At 43.6% G+C, this 22,352-nt stretch overlaps 1 protein-coding gene and 1 pseudogene across 1 annotated transcript; one reads left to right on the top strand and one right to left on the bottom strand.

The window, feature by feature from the left end:
- The first annotated feature begins 405 nt into the window (after nucleotides 1-405).
- Nucleotides 406-22,037, top strand: LOC112853406 (large ribosomal subunit protein eL39-like). The gene is made up of 2 exons (XM_086705933.1): nucleotides 406-712; nucleotides 21,747-22,037. The coding sequence occupies exon 2, from the start codon at nucleotides 21,763-21,765 to the stop codon at nucleotides 21,916-21,918; it is 156 nt and encodes a 51-aa protein (XP_086562059.1). The 5' UTR covers nucleotides 406-712; nucleotides 21,747-21,762; the 3' UTR covers nucleotides 21,919-22,037.
- On the bottom strand, nucleotides 16,184-17,493 carry LOC112853636 (small ribosomal subunit protein uS5-like; annotated as a pseudogene).
- Nucleotides 22,038-22,352: the final 315 nt, after the last annotated feature.

Below are 22,352 nucleotides of genomic sequence, written 5' to 3'. Positions count from 1 at the left end.
GGAGAGAGAGAATCCCAAACAAGCTCTGCAGTCAGAGTGGAACCAATGTGGGGCTCGAACCCATGAACCATATCTTGCCTTGAGCCTAAGTCGTATGCTTCACCAACTGAGCCACCCAGACGTCCCCTAAATTCAACTTTAATGAGTATTTGTGGGTAGGTAGGGAGATAGGTGGAAGTCATGTTTGGGGTGTATATCCTTGTTTTAAAGACAAATTCCCTTTTATTAGCCTCATAGGAGGGGGCTTGCTTTTCTTTGTACCAAATCTCTAAACAAAAGAAGCAAGGTGTTGGTCCTACCAGTTGCTGCTTGTGTTGGTAGGTGAATATGAGCATGCTACCACTGGTGGACATGAACGGAAGGGCTGCTTTCCACACCCATTCCAGACTTGCAAGAAAGAAAACCTACCCAGAAGCTGGAAGGAATCCAGAAGACATGGACAAACCCACAGCTCTCCCTTGAGAGAGAGGTGTGCCCTTTCATTTCTCAGGTCTACTGAAGCCAGAGAAGATTAATTGAGGGATTGCTTGCCTCCGAGGCATTTCACTTAAGCAGGCTCGGTCCTGGATCAGCAATGTTCCAGGCTGTCAGGAGAAACACACACTTGGGCATCTCCTGTGTGAAATCCCCATAACCACAGCTTCTGACTGAGGGCTTTGTAAACCCTCTCCACCCTCGGGGGCCAAAGAAATCCGGTACCAAACAGCCCTGGGTAGGTCTCCCCTTCTTGGCCATGTCTTCGAAATAAATTGGAGAGAATGATTACAGCTGAGTTTGAGAATTTACTGGCCTAATTCTTAATTAAATTCTCTTGATGGAAAACAAATTTATTCTTCTATAAAACAAAATCTGAGTTTAGAACCCATCTAGGATTTTTCAATACCCTCAGGGTCAACTTAAAAATCCCATTGCCTTTCTTTCCAACGCAGATGTCCAGCAGGATGCTGTGATGGGGGTTTCCTTCCAAGAGACTCAGCTTGACAAATCTGGTCACAGAGTGAAAAATATTGATAAAGGTGTTCAAAATAACACACAATTCCATTCAAGATATTTGGCCCATCTTTAGCCTCAGTCATTTGCCTGAGTAAAATAAAGCAAGGAGCTATTTAGTCAGGGTTTTTTTTTTGGGGGGGGGGGTTTAGGGGGGTAGATTTTAGCATCTGTAAACATAATTATTTAATTCCTACATATTTAAGTCTATTAATGAATTTTTGTGAATACTGTGAGGTAAGGACACACACACACACACACACACACAAACATATTTTTTGCCTCCATATCTTTGTTAAAAATCAACTGATCAGAAAGGTAAGGGCTTATCTCTGGACATTCTATTCTGTTCCATTGCCCCATATATCTATGCTTATGCCAATATAAGATTGTCTTAATCATTATAGCTATATAGTTAAGTTTTTAAATCAGGTAGTATAAGTCCTCCAACTTTGTTCTTCTTTTTCAAAATTGTTTGGCTCTTCTAGGTTCTTTGAATTTCATATAACTTTTAGGGTCAGGTTGTCAAACTCTACCAAAAAACTAATGAGATTTTAATAGGGATTTCGTGTAATTTCTAGATCAATTTATGAAGGATTTCCCTTTTTTTTTTTTAAAGTGTCTACTTATTTTCCAGAAAGAAAGAGCATGCATGCTAGTTGGGGAGGGGCAGCAAGAGAGGGAGAGAGAGGATCCAAAGCAGGCCCCATGCTGACAGCAGAGAGCCCAATGCGGGGTTTGAAGTCACCAGCCACGACGACGTGAGCTGAGCTGGTCGGTTGCTTAACTGACTGAGCTACCCAGGTGCCCCAGAAGGATTACCCTCTTAACTATATTGAGCCTTCTAGTCTATGTACATGGTACATCTCTCCATTTATTCAGATCTTCAGATAAATACCTGGTAATGTTTTCTGGTTTTAGTGCATAGTTCTTGCACTTCTTTTGTTAAATTTATTTCCAAGTATTTTATTTTTTGATGCTATTGTGAATGGAATTACTTTTTTTTTTAAATTAAATGTCTATTTTTGAGAGAGAGAGAGACAGACAGAGTGTAAGTGGGGGAGGGTCAGAGAGAGAGGGAGACACAGAATCTGAAGCAGGCTCCAGGCTCTGAGCTGTTGGCACAGAGCCCGACACATGGTTCGAACCCACAAGCCATGAGATCATGAACTGAGCCAAAGTCAGATGCTTAACCAACTGAGCCAACCAGGCACCCCTGGAATTACTTTTTAATTTTATTTTTAGATTGTTTATTGTTAGTATATTGAAATACAATTAATTTTGTGTATTGGTTCATTTATCCTGTGGCCTTGCTGATCTGGTTTACTAATTCTAGTAAGTTTTTGGAAACTCCTTAAAATTGTCTACATACAGGATCATGTTGTCTATGAATAAAGACAGTTATGCTTCTTCTCTTTACAATCTATATACCTTTTATTTGTTTATTCTTGCATTATTTCACTGGCTAGAGACTCTGGGACAAAGTTGAATAAAAGTGGTGAGAGAAAATATTGTTCCCAGTCTTAGAGGGAAACATTAGTTTTTTTTTTTTTCACTGTTTTATCTACTTCTTTTTTTTAATGTTTATTTTATTTTTGAGAGAGAGAGCAGGGGAGGGGCGGACAGAGAGGGAGACAGAAGATCAGAAGCAGGCTCTGCACTGTCAGTGCAGAGCCCGACGAGGGACTTGAACCCATGAACCATGAGATCATGACCTGAGCCGAAGGCAGATGCCTAACTGACTGAGCTACCCAGGTGCCCCAGCTTCTTTTTATTTTTTAGCTTGTGGTGAAATATGAAAGTCATAACATAAGATTTATCATTTTAACCATCTTTAAGTGTACAATTCAGTGGCATTGAGTACGTTCACATTGTTATACAACCATCACCACCATCCAGCTCCAGAACTCTTTTCGTCTTCCCAAACTGAAACTCTGTACCCCCTAAACAAAAAATCCCCATCCCCCTATCTTTCCAGCCCTGGACAACCACCATTCTACTTTCTGCCTCTACAGATTATACTATTCTAGATACTTCATTATCAGTGGAATCATACAGTATTTATGTTTTTGTGACTGGTTTATTTCACCTAGCATAACGCCCTCAAGGTTCATCCATGTTGTAGTATGTGTCAGAAGTTCCTTCTTTTTGGGGCGCCTGGGTGGCTCAGTCAGTCAAGCTTACAACTCTTGGTTTAGGCTCAAGTCATGATCTCATGGTTTGTGAGTTTGAGCCCCACATTGGGCTCTGTACTGGCAGTGTGGAGCCTGCTTGGGATTCTCTCTCTCCTTCTTTCTCTGCCCCTCCCCTGCTCTCTTTCTCTCTCAAAATAAATAAATAAACTTAAAAAAAAAAAAAAAAAGAAGTTCCAGAGCACCTGGGTGGCTCAGTTGATTAAATGTTCAACTTTGGTTAAGGTCATGATCTCACAGTTCGTGAGTTTGACCCCATGTCGGGCTCTGTGCTGACAGCTCAGATCCTGGAGCCTTCTGTGGATTCTGTGTCTCCCTCCCTCTCTTCCTCTCCCCTGCTCATTCTCTGTCTCTGTCTCTCTCTCTCTCAAAAATAAATAAAAATTTTAAACATTAAAAAAAAAAAGTTCTTTTTAAGGTTGAATTGTATTCCATTATATGTTCAGTCTTCACTATTAAGTATAGTGTCAGCTGTCAGGTTTTCATACATAGCCTGTATCAAATTGAGGAAGCCTCCTTTTATTTCTAGTTTTTAAAAAAAAATTTTTAGTGTTTTATGTATTTTTTGAGAGAGAGAGAGAGAGAGAGAGAGCAAGCTGGGGAGGGGCACAGAGAGGGAGGAAGACACAGAATCCAAAGCAGGCTCCAGGCTCTGAGCTGTCAGCACAGAGCCCAACATGGGGCTCAAGTTCATGAACTGTGAGATCATGACCTGAGCTGAAGTTGGATGCTTAAACGACTGAGACACCCAGGTGCCCCTATTTCTAGTTTGTTCAGAGATTGCATCATGAATATCATTGGATATTGAGCAATGATTTTTCTGCAGCTGTTGAGGACCATGTGGTTTTTTTGTCCTTTATTCTATCAGTATAGTGAGTTACATTAGTTGGATTTTGGATGTTAAAACAACATTGCATTCTGGGGATAAATCCTACTTGGCCATGGTATACAATCCTGGGCTTTTTTTCTAAGAGTTATAGCATTCTAGCCCTTACATGTAGGTCTGCAATCCATTTTGCATTACTTTTTCTCTATTATGGAAGGAAGGGATTCAGAATCATTCCTTTGCATGTGGATATCCAGTTGCCCCAGTGCCATTTGTTGAAAAGAATGTTCTTTCCCCTTTGAAAGATCTTGGGGCTCTTTCAACTCTTGTTGAAAATCAACTGAGTATAAAAGTAGGATTTATTTTTGGGCTCTCAGCTCTGATCCATTATTCTCTATATATTGATACTTATGCTATACATTGTCTTGATTACTGTAACTGTATGGTAAGTTTTGAAGTCAGGAAGTATGAATTCTCCAAGTTTGTTCTTTTTCACTATTGTTTTGGATAATCTGAGTCTGGCATTTCTTTTTTTTTTTTTTTTTTTAATGTTTATTATTTATTTTTTGAGAGAGACACGTAGTGCAACTAGGGGAAGGACAGAGAGAGAGGGAGTCACAGAATGCGAAGAAGACTCCAGGCTCTGAGCTGTCAGCACAGAGCCCAAAGCGGGGCTCAAGTTCATGAACTGTGAGATCATGACCTGAGCGGAAGTCGGATGCTTAACCGACTGAGCCACTCAGGCACCCCTGGGTCTGGCATTTCTTAAAGTCCTTTTAACTTCACCTGAGGATAATTGCCTTCTCTCAGTTGTGATTCAGGGTTATGCACTGTGCCAGTGGTTCTTAAGCTTGACAATACGTAAGAATCACCTAGGGAGCTGCCAATAAAGAGCCGCATCCAAGACCAGTTAAATCAGAACCTCTGTAGTGTGAGGCTTGAGCACTGTTAGAACTGCCCAGCTAAGCTCAGCCCAATTTGCTGACTCTCAGAATACTGAACAAATAAAGTGGTGGTTGGTTTAAGCTTTGGGGTGATTTGTTACATAGCAATTGATAACTGATAATGGAATCTGTATCCCACCTTGAGGACCTTTCTAGAGACTCTAACCTTGACTGGAGAATTCTACTTTAATGCTTTGCTTTTGCTATGGGAATGTATGATAGGAATAGTGTCTATTCTATCATTAGGTAGGGAGGGTAGAAGCTAATATGAAATTGTGTATGAAGTATATATTTTAAAACTAAATTTTTAGAAAAGCTAAGCTTCCCTTGAGGAAGTTTCTTTTTCTCTCTAACACTTAGAACTATCAACTGACTGGGGTGCCTGGTGGCTCAGTTGGTTAACTGTCTGACTTCCACTCAGGTCATGATCTGGAAACTTGTGGGTTCGAGCCCCACGTCGGGCTCTGTGCTGACAGCTCAGAGCCTGGAGCCTGCTTCGGATTCTCTGTCTCCCTGTCTCTCTCTGCCCCTCCCCGACTCACACTCTGTCTTTCTCTCTCTCCCTGAAAAATAAATAAACATTAAAAAAAAAAAAAAAGAACTATTAACTGACCATGTTTTCATTTTCAGTTTGGCTGGTAGTAAACAAAAAGTAAAAATTAAGGCTTAATCATAGCAACTATATATTTCCTTATAGCCTGTAGTTTATGATACTTTTTTTTTACTCTTCTGTTAACTTTTAACTATTATATTTATGTTACCTATAATCTTATTACTTTATTCTTATTTATATTTAGTCATGTTATTGTACCTATCTTTGTGATAAATCACTTTAAATCCCTTGTGGCAAAAAGTAGTATTTTAAATGCATATAAGACTTTGACTTTTCCTTTAGAGAGCCAAATATAGTGTGAAGAACTTTCTGTTTTCCATCAATATATGTTTTGAGTGCCAAGATAGGACATGATAACTGGTTCGGGGTGAAAAAGCAGGAAAACCTAGGTAAATCTTTATCAACTTGATCAGGGACAAGGATCCAGTGGAACTTGCCTACCATTTATCAGTCATCTTCTGTGCTGGATACTTGCCTAGACCACTGTATTCAAGAACTGGGCTGGGCAGTTCTTGTTTATTTTCACATCTGTAAAATGGGTTGAACAAGCTTCCTTCACAGGAACATTGAGAGGATTAAATGAGATAATATGTTGAGAGCACCCACCACAGAATGGTGGGTTTGTATATATTATCTCCTTTCCTCCTCCCCTTCCTCAATTAGATGCTGCAATAACTTACTAAAATTATTTGTTGGGGCACCTGGGTGGCTCAGTCGGTTGAACGTCTGACTTTGGCTCAGGTCATGATCTCACAGTCCGTGGGTTCGAGCCCCGAATCGGGCTCTGTGCTGACAGCTCAGAGCCTGGAGCCTGCTTTAGATTCTGTGTCTCCCTCTCTGTGTCCACCCCATCCCACCTGTGCTCTCTCTCTCAAAAATAAACATTAAAAAAATAGTTATATTTGTTACACAAAAAGAACATAATTTGTTAAATGTGCAAATGAACCTTGTCACGTCTTGATCAGAGAGAATTTCTAATCTTTTCTGGTAGGGAGTAGTGGACGTTGGGGAGGAAACAGAATGAGAGGCAGAGCACCTCCTGTGGTCTATGATAAACACCAGACAGCTTCGTGTGGAATCTCCATTCTGAGGGCGTGAATAGCAGAAACATTTGGATGGTGGAAGACATTAGGGGAGGAAATCCATCCACAGCAGAAGTGGTGGGTGTGGAATGAGAATTGCCAGCAACAGCTGCCTTTCTTAGAGAATGGCGAGTAGGCAATAAAGAACAGAACTCTACTGCGTAGAAACCTTCGGTTCTGGGGCACCTGGGTGGCTCAGTCGGTTAAGCCTTTGTTCGACTCTTGGTTTTCAGCTCAGGTCATGATCTCACGGTTTCATGGGCTCGAGCCCTGCGTCGGGCTCTGTACTGACAGTGCAGCCTGCTTGGGATTCTCTGCCCTTTCCCTGCTCATGCTGTCTCTGTCTCTCTCAAAAATAAATAAATAAACTTAAAAAAAAAACAAAACAAAACAGAAACTATCAGTTCTCCGGACTGCTGTTCCTTGTGCATCATCTCCTACCTGCCACACCCCTAACTCTCCTTCCGCAGCTTCTCAGTCTTGACCCAGGACAGAAGCACAGTGACCGCAGGCTCACACAGCCCTTTGGGAACTGCCCCAATACTCTCCACGTCTGATTGTCCTTCTTTCGCCTGGCTTCCTTGTGGTAAACGGACAGGTTTTTAAAAACCAGAGACGGAGGGAGCATGGCAAGAGACAGTCTTCTTTTGATGCTACTGGTTCTCTGAGGAGCACGGCTGAGCTTGGCGATTGGGGGTTCAGTTGTTTCTAGGACTGCTCATTCTATCTCAATCGTATTTTACAATCCAAAACCCCAACTTACCTTTGTATTTTAAGATGAAGACGAACTGCCTGTGCAGAGGCTTCCTTTATTACCTAGTGAGGAGAAATCTCAGGCGTTACTCAAGTTTTCCATTGTTCTTCTGACCTCCCACTGATTTTGCCCCAGGTACAGCAGCGCAGGTTTACAGGGAATTCTACCAAACCCACCACCCTTTTCATGCCCTGGCACGTGCTGCTCTGCTCTTTCTTTCTGGAATGTCATCCTGACTTTTGTCTGCCATGAAAACGCCCGTTCATTGTTCGATATTCGTGTTTCATTTTTGAATCCCCACATAAAGGCTGTGGCTGGCCTCTAACCCCTCCTCATGTCTGCCTTGTGTCCTTGTCAGACTTTGTTTTTTTTTAATGTTTATTTATTTGAGAGAGAGAGAGAGCAGAGAGGGAGGGAGACACAGAATCCAAAGCAGGCTCCAGGCTCCGAGTGGTCAACACAGAGCCTGACGCTGGACTCGAACCCATGAATCATGAGATCATGGCCTGAGCTAAAGTCAGATGTTTAACTGGCTGAGCCACCCAGGTGCCCCAAGTCAGACTTTGTTTTAATGATTTACTCATAGGGCAGTCTCCCATGCTTTTCTCTGAGTTCTCTGAATATAAGATGTCTGGATTATTCAAATGTACACTTCCAACGCTGTGCCTTCCCTTGTACGTGTGGGTGTGATGGATATTTTGGCCATTTTATGTTAAAATTACCCCTCACATGGGGGAATTTCTGAACTTAATGTACCTCCACAGGTTAACCCTTGACAGTAGGGTTATTTTCATCTTGGTTACTGGTTCAAATGAAAATGACACCCTTTGGGGGACACGCCCCAAAAACCTAGTAAATTTTCTCAAAGTTTTTGTTTATCTATGGGATAGCATGATGCCATAAAATAAGTAATTATACATGTGATATATGTAATACGTGGGGTCATTAAAGACGTGATGCTAATTGAATCTACCTCCCTGCAAGAGCTGTCTCTTAGCAATTAGTGTTTAGGGCCAGCTGTGGGGTGTAACTGCATAGCACAAGTTAAATCAGAAGAAAGCAGTGAAAATAAAAGTAAGCAAACTAGCCATCATATCAAATTTATCCAGATGTCATTCATACAGAAGTATCTTTTTTAAAAGTCTCTTTACATCACTTTTATTTGTGCTTTTGAGGTCTATTTCACTTATTTTTTTAAAGTATTTTCTTAAAAAAAATTTTTTTTAATGTTTATTTATTGCTGAGAGAGAGAGCATGAGCGGGGGAGGGGCAGAGAGAGAGAGGGAGACACAGAATCTGAAGCAGGCTCCAGACTCTGAGCTGTCAGCACAGAGCCTGACACAGGGCTTGAACTCATGAACCATGAGATCATGGCCTGAGCTGAAGTCAGACGCTTAACTGACTAAGCCACCCAGGCACCCCTAAAGTTTTTATTTTCTTCAGTAATCTCTATACCCAATGTAGGATCAAACTCACAACCCTGAGATCAAGAGTCTTATGCTCTTGGGACTGAGCCAGCCAGGTGCCCCTCAGGTGGTCTATTTCATTCAGTAGGTTTAAATAATTAATGACATGCCCGATTTACAGTCAGTTCAGTCTTCATTTCAACAGTGGCTATTCCTGAAAATCAGTTCCTGATCCAATGGAAGGTTTAAGATCATTGAAATGAAATGGCAGAGATATTCAAAGACACTTGAAGCAAATAAAGAACCGTGTGTGCTCTTTTTTAAAAATGTCTCTGTCTCAGGGGTGCTTGGGTGGCTCAGTCGGTTAAGCATCCAACTTCGGCTCAGGTCATGATCTCACAGTTCGTGGGTTCGAGCCCCTGTCAGACTCTGTGCTGACAGCTCGGAGCCTGGAGCCTGCTTCAGATTCTGTGTCTCCTTCTTTCTCTGCCCCTCCCCCACTCATGCTCTGTCTCTCTCTCAAAAATAAACATAAAAATTTTAAAAAATAAATATGTCCCTGTCTTAACGTTGAACTTAGACTTCATTAGTATTCCATGGATGTCACTTTTATTGCCCCTCACAATCACCTCCTCGTGCTTCTTTCTCCAGCTCAGAGGGCCCTGGGATTCTCTGTATCGCACAAACATATTTTGAGTATCTACTGTGTGCCAAGCACTGCGAAGTACTGTATCTCAATGCTCATGCCATTCTAGAGACAGGTTGCAACACCACCCTGCTCAGAGCCCGTCCCAGGAGGTGGAGGATGGTGCCGGGCAGCACTATCCTGGTGCAGCTGGTAACTCCTGGACATGCCAGGGGGAGGATTTAAAGTCACATCCCTTCGCGGAAGGAGCGTGACTCTGTGCAGCTTTCTCTCACGATAGCAGAGTTTGTAATGCTGTAGAATAGGAAGCAGACATATTTTGTCTTAAAAAGTAAATGGAAAGGACTATGCAAGCCATACTGGCCTCTTTTTTTTTTTTTTTTCTTCTTTGTTTATACTGAGCAAGGGAGGGAAGGAGAGAGAGAATCAAGTAGGCTCCATACTTGGCACAGAGCCCAACACGAGGCTGGATCTCAGGATTGTTGATGCTCAATTGACTGAGCCACCCAGGCACACCCTCTTTTTTTTTTTTTTTTTTCTACAGAAGAGAGGCTGGAAGAATAAACGTTTTTGAGCTACACAAGCTTTCTGGCACCTGTCACCTGAGACATTTTTTTGTGACATTCCCATATATTATATGAGACTTGAGCTTCGACATGGCAGAGGAAATAAGTGCCACCAGAATGGTAAAACTTGGGCATAGACAGTGACCTTAGAGTCATTATCTTGGCATCGTGGGTTGACCCAGAGAGCCTGTGGGTTAGTCTCATAACTCTAAGGTCAATGTTGCTTCTCTCATATTTGCTGGAGCAAATCTTCCCTGCTAATGATTTTCTTGCTTTGCTTTGCTTTGCTTTGCTTTTTTTTTTTTTTTTTTTTTTTTTTTTTTTTTGTATCTAGGCATATATTTGGTGCCTAACACAAAATATCTTTGGAATAAAAGGCTGCCCACCACCATCCAGTCTCCCAATAACAACCCATTCCAGAGAGCACCGTACCCACCTTGCATTCTCTTTCCTCCTTGTCTCTACCAATTCTTGTTTCATTTCATTTTATAAGATTTTTTTGAATTGTGCTGAAATATAAGTCACGGAATTTGCCATGTGCCATCTTAGCCACTTGAAAGTGTACAATTCAGTGACACTAATTACATACACGGTGTTGTACCAGCATCACCACTATCGATTTCCAAAACTTTTCTACCACCCAAACAGGAACTCTGTGAGCATTAAGTAATAACTCCCCATTTCCCCAGCCCCTGATAACTGCAATTACACTTTCTGTGTCTATCAATTTGCCTATTGTAGATGCTTCATATAGATGAAATCATACAATATTTGACCTTTTGTGTTTGGTTTCTTTGTTTCTAAGTTTATTTATTTGGAGAGAAAGAGAGAGCAAGATGAGTGGGGGAGGGGCAGAGAGAGAGGGAAGGAGAGAATCCCAACCAGGTTCTACACCCCCTGTACAGAGCCCAGTGTGGGGCTCAAATTCACCAAACGTGAGATCATGACCTGAACCGAAATCAAAAGAGGCTTAACCGACTGAGCCACCCAGGCACCCCTTGTTGGGTTTATTTCATTTGGCATAATGCTTTCAAGGTTTGTCTGTGTTATATCAGAACTTTATTCCTTTTTTAGGACTGAATACAATGTTTTGTTTATCTATGCATCTGCTGATGGATGCTTGGGTTGTTTCTACCTTTTGGCGATTGTGAATAATGTGGACAAGTATCTGTACACTTGTTTTCAGTTCTTTTGTCTATATACCTATGAGTGCAATTGCTGGGTCATATGGTAATTCTACATTTAGTTTTTGGGGGGGAGACACCAGCTTTTCACAGTGGCAGCACCGTTTTACAACCCCATCAGGGTTCCAGTTTCTCCACATCTTCACCAGCACGTGTTGCTTTCTATTTATTTGTTTTTGATAATGACCATCCTAATGGTTAGAAGGCGGTATTTTACTGTGTTTTTGATTTACATTTCCCTAATGATTAATGATGTTGAATATCTTTTTACATGCTTGATGGCCATTTGTATTTCTTCTTTGGAGAAATGTCTGTTTAAGTCTTTTGCCCATTTCTTAAATTTGGTTGTTTGTCTTGTTGAGTGTTAGGAGTTCTTTTTTTTTTTTTAAGTTTTTATTATTTATTTTTGAGAGAGAGAGAGAGAGAGAGACAGAGCACGATTGGGGGAGGGGCAGAGAGAGGGAGACACAGAATCTAAAGCAGGCTCCAGGCTCTGAGCTGTCAGCACAGAGCCCCATGTGAGGCTGGAACCCATGAACCATGAGATCATGACCTGAGCTGAAGTCGGATACGCAACGGACTGAGCCACCCAGGCACCCCTAGGAATTCTTTATATAATCTAGATAGTAAGCCATTATCAGATATTTGATCTGAAAATATTTTCTTCCATTCCATAGATTCTTTTCACTTTCTTGATAATGTCTTTAGTGCACAAAATTTTAATTTTTTTTTAATTTATTTGTTTTGAGAGAGAGCAAAAGCAGGAGAGGGACAGAAAGAGACAGAGAGAGAGAGAGAGAGAGAGAGAGAGAGAGAGAGAATCCGAAGCAGGCTCCATGCTGATAGCAGGGCTTAATCCCATGAATCGTGAGATCATGACCTGAACCAAAACCAAGAGTCGGATGCTCAACCAACTGTGCCACCCAGGTGCCCCGGGGTTTTAGCCCTTATATTTAGGTCACTGATCAATCTGAGTTATTTTTGTGTACGGTGTATGAGAGCCGAACTTCATTCTTTTGCATGTAGGAATCCCGTTTTGCCAGCATCGGTTATTGATAAGTCTGTTCTCTCTCCCATTGAATGGACTTGGCACCCTTGTTGAAAATCATTTGACCATAGACACATGAGTTTATCTCTAGACTCTCAATTTTATTCTGTTGCTCGATTTGTCTGTCCTTATGCCAGTACTCCACTCATTTGATTACCGCAGTTTTGTGATAAATGTTGAAATTAGGAAGTGTGAGTCCTCTCAATTTGTTCTTCTTCTTGTTTTTTTCTTTCAATTTGTTCTTCTTTCCCAAGATTCTTTTCGTTATTCATTACTTCCTGCAATTCTATGCAAATTTGAGGGTCAGCTGTTACATTTTCTCCAAAAAAACTGCCAATTTTCCTTTAGTCTCTCCCCCCCCCCTTTTTTTTAACGCTTTATTTATTTTTGAGACAGAGAGAGACAGAGCATGAACAAGGGAGGGGCAGAGAGAGAGGGAGACACAGAATCAGAAGCAGGCTCCAGGTTCTGAGCCATCAGCCCAGAGCCCGACGCGGGGCTCAAACTCACAGACAGCGAGATCGTGACTTGAGCTGAAGCCAGACGCTTAACTGACTGAGCCACCCAAGCGCCCCTGGTCCCTTCCCTTAAGGAGAATTCTAACAACAGTCTTCCTCCCCAAAGGCCGCCCTGGTGCCAGCTCCCCTCAGGCCCTCTGCCTGATCCTTATCAGAAGTGTTGGTCCAACCTGCTTCCCAGGACTGGTTAATCACCTCCAGGTGCAGACTGCCAAGAGTCTGGTCCACTCAACCCTTTTATCAATATTATGCATATGAGGTTAAGTCAAGTTTGAGTTCCTACACATGAAGCTCCTTTTGTTGTTGTTTTTTTTATATGAACAGGGGAGGGGCAGAGAGAGAGGGAGACACAGAATCCGAAGCAGGCTCCAGGCTCTGAGCCATCAGCCCAGAGCCCGATGCGGGGCTCGAACCCACGGACTGTGAGATCATGACCTGAGCTGAAGTCGGACGCTCAACCGACTGAGCCACCCAGGCGCCCCCCTTTTTTTTTTTTAATTTTTTTTTTTTATGTTTATTTATTTTTGAGACAGAGAGAGTGAAGCTCCTTTTGGAAGTTAAGAACCCCTTTGCCTTGGAGCTAAGGCTTTTTTTGAGCCGCATTAAGGAAGTACTGGGCAAGCTGGTGGGGTTAAAGCTTAGTGGCCATTTCTACGAATTGAAATGAATATGCTTATATTCTATCTCTGCCCTTTTTTTGCCCGCTAACTCCATTTATGTGGACCTTTGGCGTGTTGGCTAGTGTTTCAGCATTAATTTGTTGAGCACCTAATATGCACTAGGTTTTACAGTGTAACAAATACATAAGAAGCTCCAAATCCATGACCTCAAGGAACTTAGAGTCTCATGGGGGAGTTTGCATGGCATAAAAATGTTCCAAATATCTTAAGCATGAGCATGGTACCTTATTTAACGTCATGATACATCTTATAGTATCACTATATATCATCTTATAGTGAACCCTTAGGTGATTAGGGCTCAGCCAAAGGACAGACCCACATGAGCTGTAGTGCTACCAAGAGGTGTGTGGATAAGGCAATATATAAATTGGGCCTTGAAAGCCAGGTAGAATTTTCAGAGGAAGGGAAGAAGGGAGAGGGCGTCCTAGTGGGTACAAGTGGTGTGCTTAGGGGAGAGAACCACAAAATCCAAGACAAGGTGGGAATAAGTTTAATATCTCTGCCAACCAATAAGAATCTGTCTTAGTGCAGTCTACTCATATTCAAGGGCAGAGTAGACCCAGCTGAGGGTGGGACAAATTGAGAGGGCCCTGAATCAAAAGGAATTGTTTGGAGTCATTTGTGTCCCAGGACCTATGAGATCATCTTACACAGCTTTGGTAACCACTGCCTTTCCAGTTTCTAGAGGACCCCTTGTTCTCAAGGTGAAGGCAGAATATGGCTCTCACATACACATCAGCTGGGTGCAGGTGCTTGGAACACCACCCCCTCCCACCCCTACCCTGGGCACATCCATCTGCCTCCAGCTTTCATTCTGTGGCCCCTACCTCTTGTCACCACACACCTGGAATGACTGAAATGGTTTTTCACCTGATTTCTCTGCTCCCAGCCTCACCTCTGCTCCAAACCACAGGGCAGAACATTGTTATCTAATGTGCTTGCAACAACAACATCATGGGGGCCCTTTGCTCAAGAGTGTCTTAGAGCTTGGATCTAGACTTTCTCTCCATGATCTTTACAACTTTAAGTGTCCTACAAACTTCCTGCTGTGCCCATAAACAAAGCAATCTTATGCGCTTCATTTATTCAGTCTTTCAACAATTTCCTGACCACCTACTATACCTCAGGCATAGACAGTGTGACGAACTGAATTGTGTTTCCCTCAAAATCCATACATTGAAGTCCTATCCCCCAGCACCTCGGAATGTGACTGTATTTGGATACAGGGTCTTTAAAGAGGTGATTAAGTTAAAATGAGGTCAGTAGGATAGACTCTAATCCAGTCTGACTGGTGTCCTTATAAGAGGAGGAGGAGTTTAGGACACAGACACATGCGGAGGGAAGACTGTGTGAGGACCCAGGAAGAAGGCAGCATCTGCAGGCCAAGGAGAGAGGCCTCAGAAGGAATCAATCCTGCCAACACCTTGATCTTGGACTTCCAGCCTCCAGAACTGAGAAAATGAACTTGTGTTGTTTAAACACCTCCGATCTGTGGAACTCTGTTGTGGGAGCCCTAGAAGATGAACACAAGTGCCTTTGCCCAGCCTGCTCAGTAGTGGCCCCTCTCCTCTGACATGCCACACACTCCCTCCACTTCCCTCACGTGCCTGCTCCTCTGGCTTGCCCTCATCTAGCCTGACTCCCCACTCAAGCCCAACTCAGCCCCTTCATGCCTCTTCTCTGACCACCGCGGCCGCAGGGTTCTTTCTCCTCCAACGACAACATCTATTCCAAATTATTCTCTAATCTTCTTTGGTGCATTGTCTTCTCTCCCAAGACCACAAAACTTCCCAACATCCATTGGCTTTCCCCCTGTCTCCTATGAAGAGAGAGAGCTAAGGTGCGAAGGAAGGGAAGGAACCAAGAGTGACTGATTTCTGTATGTTTGCCTGGAGCCACTGGGCGGACTGTGGTGCATAGTAAGATAGTAAAGACTGAGAGAGGAAAAGATTTGTGTATTTATATGTGCACACACTCTTATAAAAATGATATATAGGGGCGCCTGGGTGGCTCAGTCGGTTGAGCGTCCGACTTCAGCTCAGGTCACGATCTCACGGTCCGTGAGTTTGAGCCCCGCGTCAGGCTCTGGGCTGATGGCTCAGAGCCTGGAGCCTGCTTCCAATTCTGTGTCTCCCTCTCTCTCTGCCCCTCCCCCATTCATGCTCTGTCTCTCTCTTACTCAAAAATAAACATTAAAAAAAAATTTAAAAAAAAAAGATATATTATGCAGTTGTCCTTCCTTATCGATGGGGGATCCATCCCAAGGACCCCAGTGGATGCCTAAAACCACAGAGAGTATCCAACCCTATATATACTGTTTTTTCCTATATGTACATGCCTATGATGAAGTCTAATTTCAAGAGATAAACAATAATAGCCAATAATAAAATAAAAACATTATAAGAATATACTGTAGTAAAAGTCAGGTGAATGTGATCTTTCAACATAGCTGACCATACTGTACTCACTCTGCTTCCTCTTGTGATGACATGAGAAGATAAAATGCCTACGTAATGAGATGAAGTGAGGTGACTGATGGAGGCACTGTGATATAGTGTTAGGCTACTACTGACCTGCTGATGTGCCAGAAGGACGATCATCTGCTTACAGACTGGGGTTGACCGCGGGTAGCTGAAACTGTAGATGAGGGGGGACTATACTACATACTGTTTTGTAACTCAGTTTTCTACCAGCAACACTCATGGGACATCTTCCATGTCAGTGTTTATAAATCTATCACATTCATTTCTTTTACAGGCTTTACTTCACTTTAGTTTTCTTGTGTAACACTATGTAGTGGCCACAGCTGGAGCCGGGATCCCCTGTATGGAGACTCTGGTGTGGGTCTTCCAAAGACGGTCAGTGATTTTCTAGTAGGGAGACTTGGCAAACACTGTCTCTTTCCAGAAGTCAGGGGTGACATAACCGTAGGTCTTGGAAATGACATCAAAAGTGACATGGATCAGGGTGCCTGGGTGGCTCAGTTGGTTAAGCATCCAACTCTTGGTTTCGCCTCAGGTCATGATCTCACAGTTTCATGAGCTCGAGCCCCACATGGGGCTCTGTGCTGGTAGCACAGAGCCTGCTTGGGATTCTCTCTCTCCCTCTCTCTATGCCCCTCCCCAATTGCACTGTCTCTGTCTCTCTCAAAATAAATAAATAAATAAATTTAAAAAGAAAAAGTGGCCTTGCTGAAATTGCCCACAGTGGCAGTACAGCCCCTGGGTGAGGGGTGGCAGTCGTTAATACTGGCCATCACCAGTAGCTTCTTGGGCACAGGGGCTGAGACAGTGCCTTTGTGGGCAGGGATGCCAGTGCCTCTATGGGCAAGGATGAAACACACCAGCACAGAGCCACAGGCGCTGGCTACCTTGCATGAGACAGTGTGGGGCTCGACAACCTTTTTCCCCTGGTAGCCTCACTTCACAGGGACAATGGAAAGTTTGCTCAGTATGATGGTCCAATGGATGGCAGTGACTAACTCCTTGGAGCACTTAACACCCAAACCGACGTGTCTGCAATAATCTCTGATGGCAACAAATGCCTTGAACCTAGTCTTCTGGCCAGCAGGGGTCTGCTTTACACAAGCATAATCTTCAAGAACTCATCCTTGAGGGGCACCTGGGTGGCTCAGTCCGTTAAGCGTCCAACATCGGCTCAGGTCATGATCTTGCGGTTCGTGGGTTTGAGCCCTGCATTGGGCTCTGTGCTGACAGCTCAGAGCCTGGATCCTGCTTCGAATTCTGTGTCACTTTCTGTCTCTGCCTCTACCCCGCTCACATTCTGTCTCTGTCTCTCTCAAAATAAATAAACCAAAACAAAAACAAAAACAGAAAAACTCTCATCCTTGAGGAATGCCCCCAGAAAAAAGTCAATGACCTCGGAGTCCTTGATGGGCAGGGAGAAGAGATAGATCTCTTCCAGGGACTTCATCTTCATGTCATTGATCAGGTGGCCCAGCTTGGTGACAGGGATCCACTCCTTGTCCTCAGTCATGCCTCCGCGAGCTCCCATTCCAGGGCCGTCCTGCAGCACCAGCATCATCTACTATTTGGTGTTTTGTTGAAGATGGAGCTACCACACTCTTTTTAATATGCAATATATTCCATGTATTTCTCTCAGTCTTTTTAAATTTTTTTTATTTTTTTAAGCACACTGTGCACCCAGCATGGACACAAAGCGGGACTTGAACTCATGACCCTGAGTTCAAGACCTGAGCTGATATCAAATGTCGGACGTTTAAGTGACTGAGCCACCCAGGTTCCCCACATCTCAGTCTTTTTAACAGAAAAAAATCAATGGCATTAATTTTATTAAAACTGTTAGACTCTACAATGTGGGTGAATACATACTTTATTCCAAGACGGGTCTAGGTTGCCTTCAGAAAGCGAGGGTGGGTTAGAACTCAAACTTTCTATGGGAGGGACCATTGAAGCCACCCTCTAGAGCTCCCATATTTTAGAGATACAAAAACAAAGAGCTGGAGGATTTGATGATTTTTCTAAGGTCACTCCAGTGGTAAATGCTCAAACCAGTGAAGAATCCAAATCTCCTGGGTCCTTCCCACCATATCATAGCGCTGCTGAAACAGAATCTAGGCATCCCTTCCCTGGGGTTGCTATGCCGGGTTCTATTCCTTTAGCTTAACAGTCATTTTTTATTTAACAAGAAATTTAAAAAACATGGAACTAAACGTGACCTTGGACGTGAGTTGGTCTAACCTTAGAGATGAGAAAACTGAATATTTCCTGGGGAGGGTTCTGACCGTGATAAGTATGTCATACAATGAAGTCATACAGCATGTGGCCTTTACAGCCCAGCTTTGCTTAAAATCATAAACCTGAAGTTGTTCGTCTACTTCAGCCCCTCCGGTAGCTTCCTACTGCACTTGCACGAAGCCCACACTCTTTCTTCCCATGGCCTCAAAGCTCCATTCCTGTCTGGCCCCCTTGGCTCATCTTATTGTCCCCTTTGCCCACTGTGTTTGTGCCACACTGTCTTCCTTGGCTGTTCTTTAAACAGCCAAGTATTGATTAAGAATCTCTTTAGCATAGGACCAACTGGCAGATGTTAGAAGAAATACAACATTGGTCTTTGATGAGCTTATAGTATGTGGGAGTGGGGGGCATGGATAGGATTCATTCATTCCTTCAGTCGTTCAATACAAAATTATTAGCGGTATATATATCCTAGGCCCAGAGCTGGGTACCAGGGTATCAAGTCCAACAGGACAGGGACCTCAAGTTCAGCAGGGAGGAGAGCCAGTTGGAAAATAGCATGGACTAAGTATGGGGATGATTGGAATACAGAGGAGCGCTCCCCACATTTCCTGGGGGGCCAGGGAGGCTTCTCAGAGAAGGTGACCCTCCAGTTGTGTCTTAAAGAGCGTGAGAAGTTAGTAGACATGGAAAGCATCAAGGAGTAAAGCAGAGGTGGCTCAGGATGATCAGAGACCTGGACAACAGCACGTGCAAGACTTGAGTGTGTGCAAGGACTTGCTGCGTGCAGGGAGCATGCTTGCTTTTTTATCTTGGGGGCTCCTCAGAGCAGTAAGAGGTACAGCCAGGCCATGGTGTGCACAGTCTTACAGGCTAAGCAAAAAAATAAAAAATAAAAAATAAATAACAAAATAAAAACTAAAACAACCAAAAAAATAAAAAAAAAACCAACAAACACAAAAGAAAAAAAAAACAACAAAATTTTATTCTGCCAGTTATTGGCATTGGAAGTTATAGGTGGGATCAGACAGGGTTTTGTGTTTTTTTTTATAGAGCTCCTTGGTAGCATAGAGAGCACTGGATTTATTCTTGTGTCACTGCAGCCAGGGGCCAGGTGGGAAATTATTTTTTTTTTATTTTTTTAACCCTTTGCAGGTGAGAAAACTAATGCTCAGAAAAGCCGAACAACCTCCCCGGAATCACACAGGTAGCGAGCTGGGTGGAGATGGCAGGCTTTCTCAGTGCCACAAGGACGGTCCTGCCCCAGCTCCCAGATGGGGATGTCCTGAGCTCACACAGGGCAAGGGAGGATGACCAGAGGGGACAGATGTGAGAGAGCTGTCTCAGAGGCTGATTTGCAAGGACCCGAGTGAGATAGAGGAAGGCATCTGGAATCCTCCAGTTTCTGGCCTGGGCCCTGTGAGAGGTGACGGCGTTCCCCGCAGTGGGGAAACGAAGGAGCTGATGAACAGTAACAAGCATGGGCCTTGTGATGATACAGGGCAGGAAGGGAGCCCACAGAGCACTAGGGCTGCACGAGAGCAAGCGGGGCATCTGGAGAGGGTATTAGGAAAAGGTCCAAGTGCATTTAAAATGCATTTTGGACTAGGGGCGCCCGGGTGGCTCAGTTGGTTGAGCATCCGACTTCGGCCCAGGTTGTGATCTGATGGTTTATGAGTTCAAGTCCCACATCAAGCTGTCTGCTGTCAGTTTGGAGCCTGCTTCAGATCCTCTGTTTCCCTCTCTTTCTGCCCCTCCCCTGCTCAAGCTCTCTCTTTCAAAAATAAGTAAACATTAAAATTAAAAAAAAAATGCATTGGGCACCTGGGTGGCTCAGTCTGTTAAGCATTCGACTTCAGCTCAGGTCATGATCTCTCGGTCCGTGGGTTTGAGCCCTGCATTGGGCTCTGTGCTGACAGCTTGAAGCCTGGAACCTGCTTTGATTCTGTGTCTCCCTCTCTCTCTGACCCTCCTCTACTTTCACTCTCTCTCTCTCTCTCTCTCTTTCTCAAAAACAAACATTAAACATTTTTTTAAAAGGGGCACCTGGGTCACTCAGTCAGTTGAGGGTCCGACTTGGCTCAGGTCATGATCTCGAGGTCCGTGAGTTTGAGCCCCGCGTCAGGCTCTGTGCTAACAGCTCAGAGCCTGGAGCCTGCTTCAGATTCCGTGTGTCTCTCTCTCTGCCCCTCCCCCACTCATGCTCTGTCTCTCTCTCCCTCTATCTGTCAAAAATAAATAAACATAAAAAAAATTAAAAAAAATTTTTTTAAATAAAATGCATCTTGAAACAGGCAGGGAAGCACGAGCTTGTGTTGAGGAAAAGATGGAGGTAGATTTTGGTGACGGTGCACCCACCATCGGTGACCTTGAATATCAGGCAGAGTGAGGCACTTTGAGCCAAGGAGTACAAATTTTTGACTGTGCTCAGGGAAGGGAAATCTATCAAGGTTGATCTAGGTTGATTTGGAATGGATAGAGAATGGAAGTGGGGAGACCAGTTAGGAGGGTTTGCAATGGTGTGGGGAGGAAGTAACGGGAGCCCGGATTAGGTGGGGACATGGATGTGGGACAGAAGAGGGCGGCATGAAGAGATCAGTGCACATGAGGTCAATATGCTTTGATAACTAGATGTCAGCAAGTTGTCCAAGATCATTTTGAAAGTTTTGAGCTTGGACTGAAAGAATTAAATTCCGCTTTGGAAATGCTGACTTGAGACAGCAACTGCCTCACCAAGCAGTGTGGCCCAGAGGAAGGCTGGAAATTTGTCTGGAGAAAGGTCAAGACCAGAGTCACAGTTTGGGATCATCCTCACAAAGGTGACAACTGAAGTCTTGACAAGGGCTGGCATTGTTGAGGACCGGGTGGGCAGACACAGAGCAAGGGGCCAGAAACAGCCTCATGGTGCAACCCGAGGAGGCGGAGGGGAGGATCAGGGCTGTGGAGAGGCTTGGAAGTCCAGAAGAGGAATTGCGAAGAAGAGGTGGCAGATATAAAAAGTCACTTCAGGATGCCCGGGTGGCTCAGTCGGTTAAGCATCTGACTCCAGTTCAGGTTATGACCTCATGGTTTGTGAGTTCAAGCCCTGCATCCGGTGAGTCCTGCTTTTCTCCAAATCTGCCCCTTGTGGTATTCTCTCTCTCACCCTCTCTCTCTCTCTGCACCCTCTCTCTCTCTCAATAAAAATAAATAAGCAAATAAATAAATAAACAAACAAACAAATAAATAAAGTCAGTTCAAAACCCAGAAACTCAATGATTTAGTATGCTGCCACTGCTTTAGTATTTCCACCCTAAAGAAAACTTTTCTCTATTACTACTGCTGTGATACAGTGGAATTTTTTTTTAAGTTTATTTATTTATTTTGAGAGAGGCAGAGAGAGTTGGAGAGAGAATCGCAGGCAGGCTCTGCACTGTCAGCACAGAGCCTTACACAGGGCTCAAACTTGCGAACCGTGAGGTCATGACCTGAGCCGGAACCAAGAGTCAGATGCTTAACCGACTAAGCCACCCACGCACCCCATACACTGGAACTTATTAAAAAAGACTTTCCCTTATCTCTCCTTTTCTCTGTGTCCAGTTGACCGTCCCTCGCCATGTCTTCCCACAAGACTTTCAGGATCAAGCGATTCCTGGACAAGAAACAAAAGCAGAATCATCCTGTTCCCCACTGGATTTGGATGAAAACTGGTAATAAAATCAGGTACAACTCTGAGAGGAAGCATTGGAGAAGGACCAGGCTGGGTCAATAAGGGATCGCACACAAGATGGCACACAAGTTTATGCTGCATGAAGGTCACGTGTTCCTATCCTATTACTCTGTAAACATCACAACCGCCTGAACAATGGATATGTTTTATCAGGAAAATGATTTTTGTCTGCTACTATGCTTCTGCACCAGTGTGTTCGTTCAGTAATAAATGAGACATTTGTTGGAAAAAAAAAAAAAGAGTCTTCCAAGTATTAACAGAGACCAAAAGAGAATACAACAAATAACGGATTTGCAAGGTATTCGGTTCTCACCTAGCACAGCCAGGTTGTTCTGAGGGACTCATGGGTTTCATTCCAAAAGGGAATAGGGCCCTACCATGTCCTCAAAGGTGGTATGGCTTCTTTGGGTCCCTGTCTGGGCTCCTCTCTTCCAAGGATTTGACTGGCTATTTCCACTTGACTGATTTTCTTCTGC

The sequence above is a fragment of the Puma concolor genome, chromosome B2 (genome assembly GCF_028749965.1).
Source record: "Puma concolor isolate L17-30 chromosome B2, mPumCon1.1.hap2, whole genome shotgun sequence".
NCBI lineage: Eukaryota > Metazoa > Chordata > Mammalia > Carnivora > Felidae > Puma > Puma concolor.
Note: the sequence above shows the minus strand (reverse complement) of the source record. Positions and strands in the feature narration are given on the sequence as shown.

Coding starts and splice junctions, on each gene's coding strand:
- LOC112853406 (XM_086705933.1), top strand. CDS start 21,763: ATGTCTTCCCACAAGACTTTCAGGATCAAGCGATTCCTGGACAAGAAA.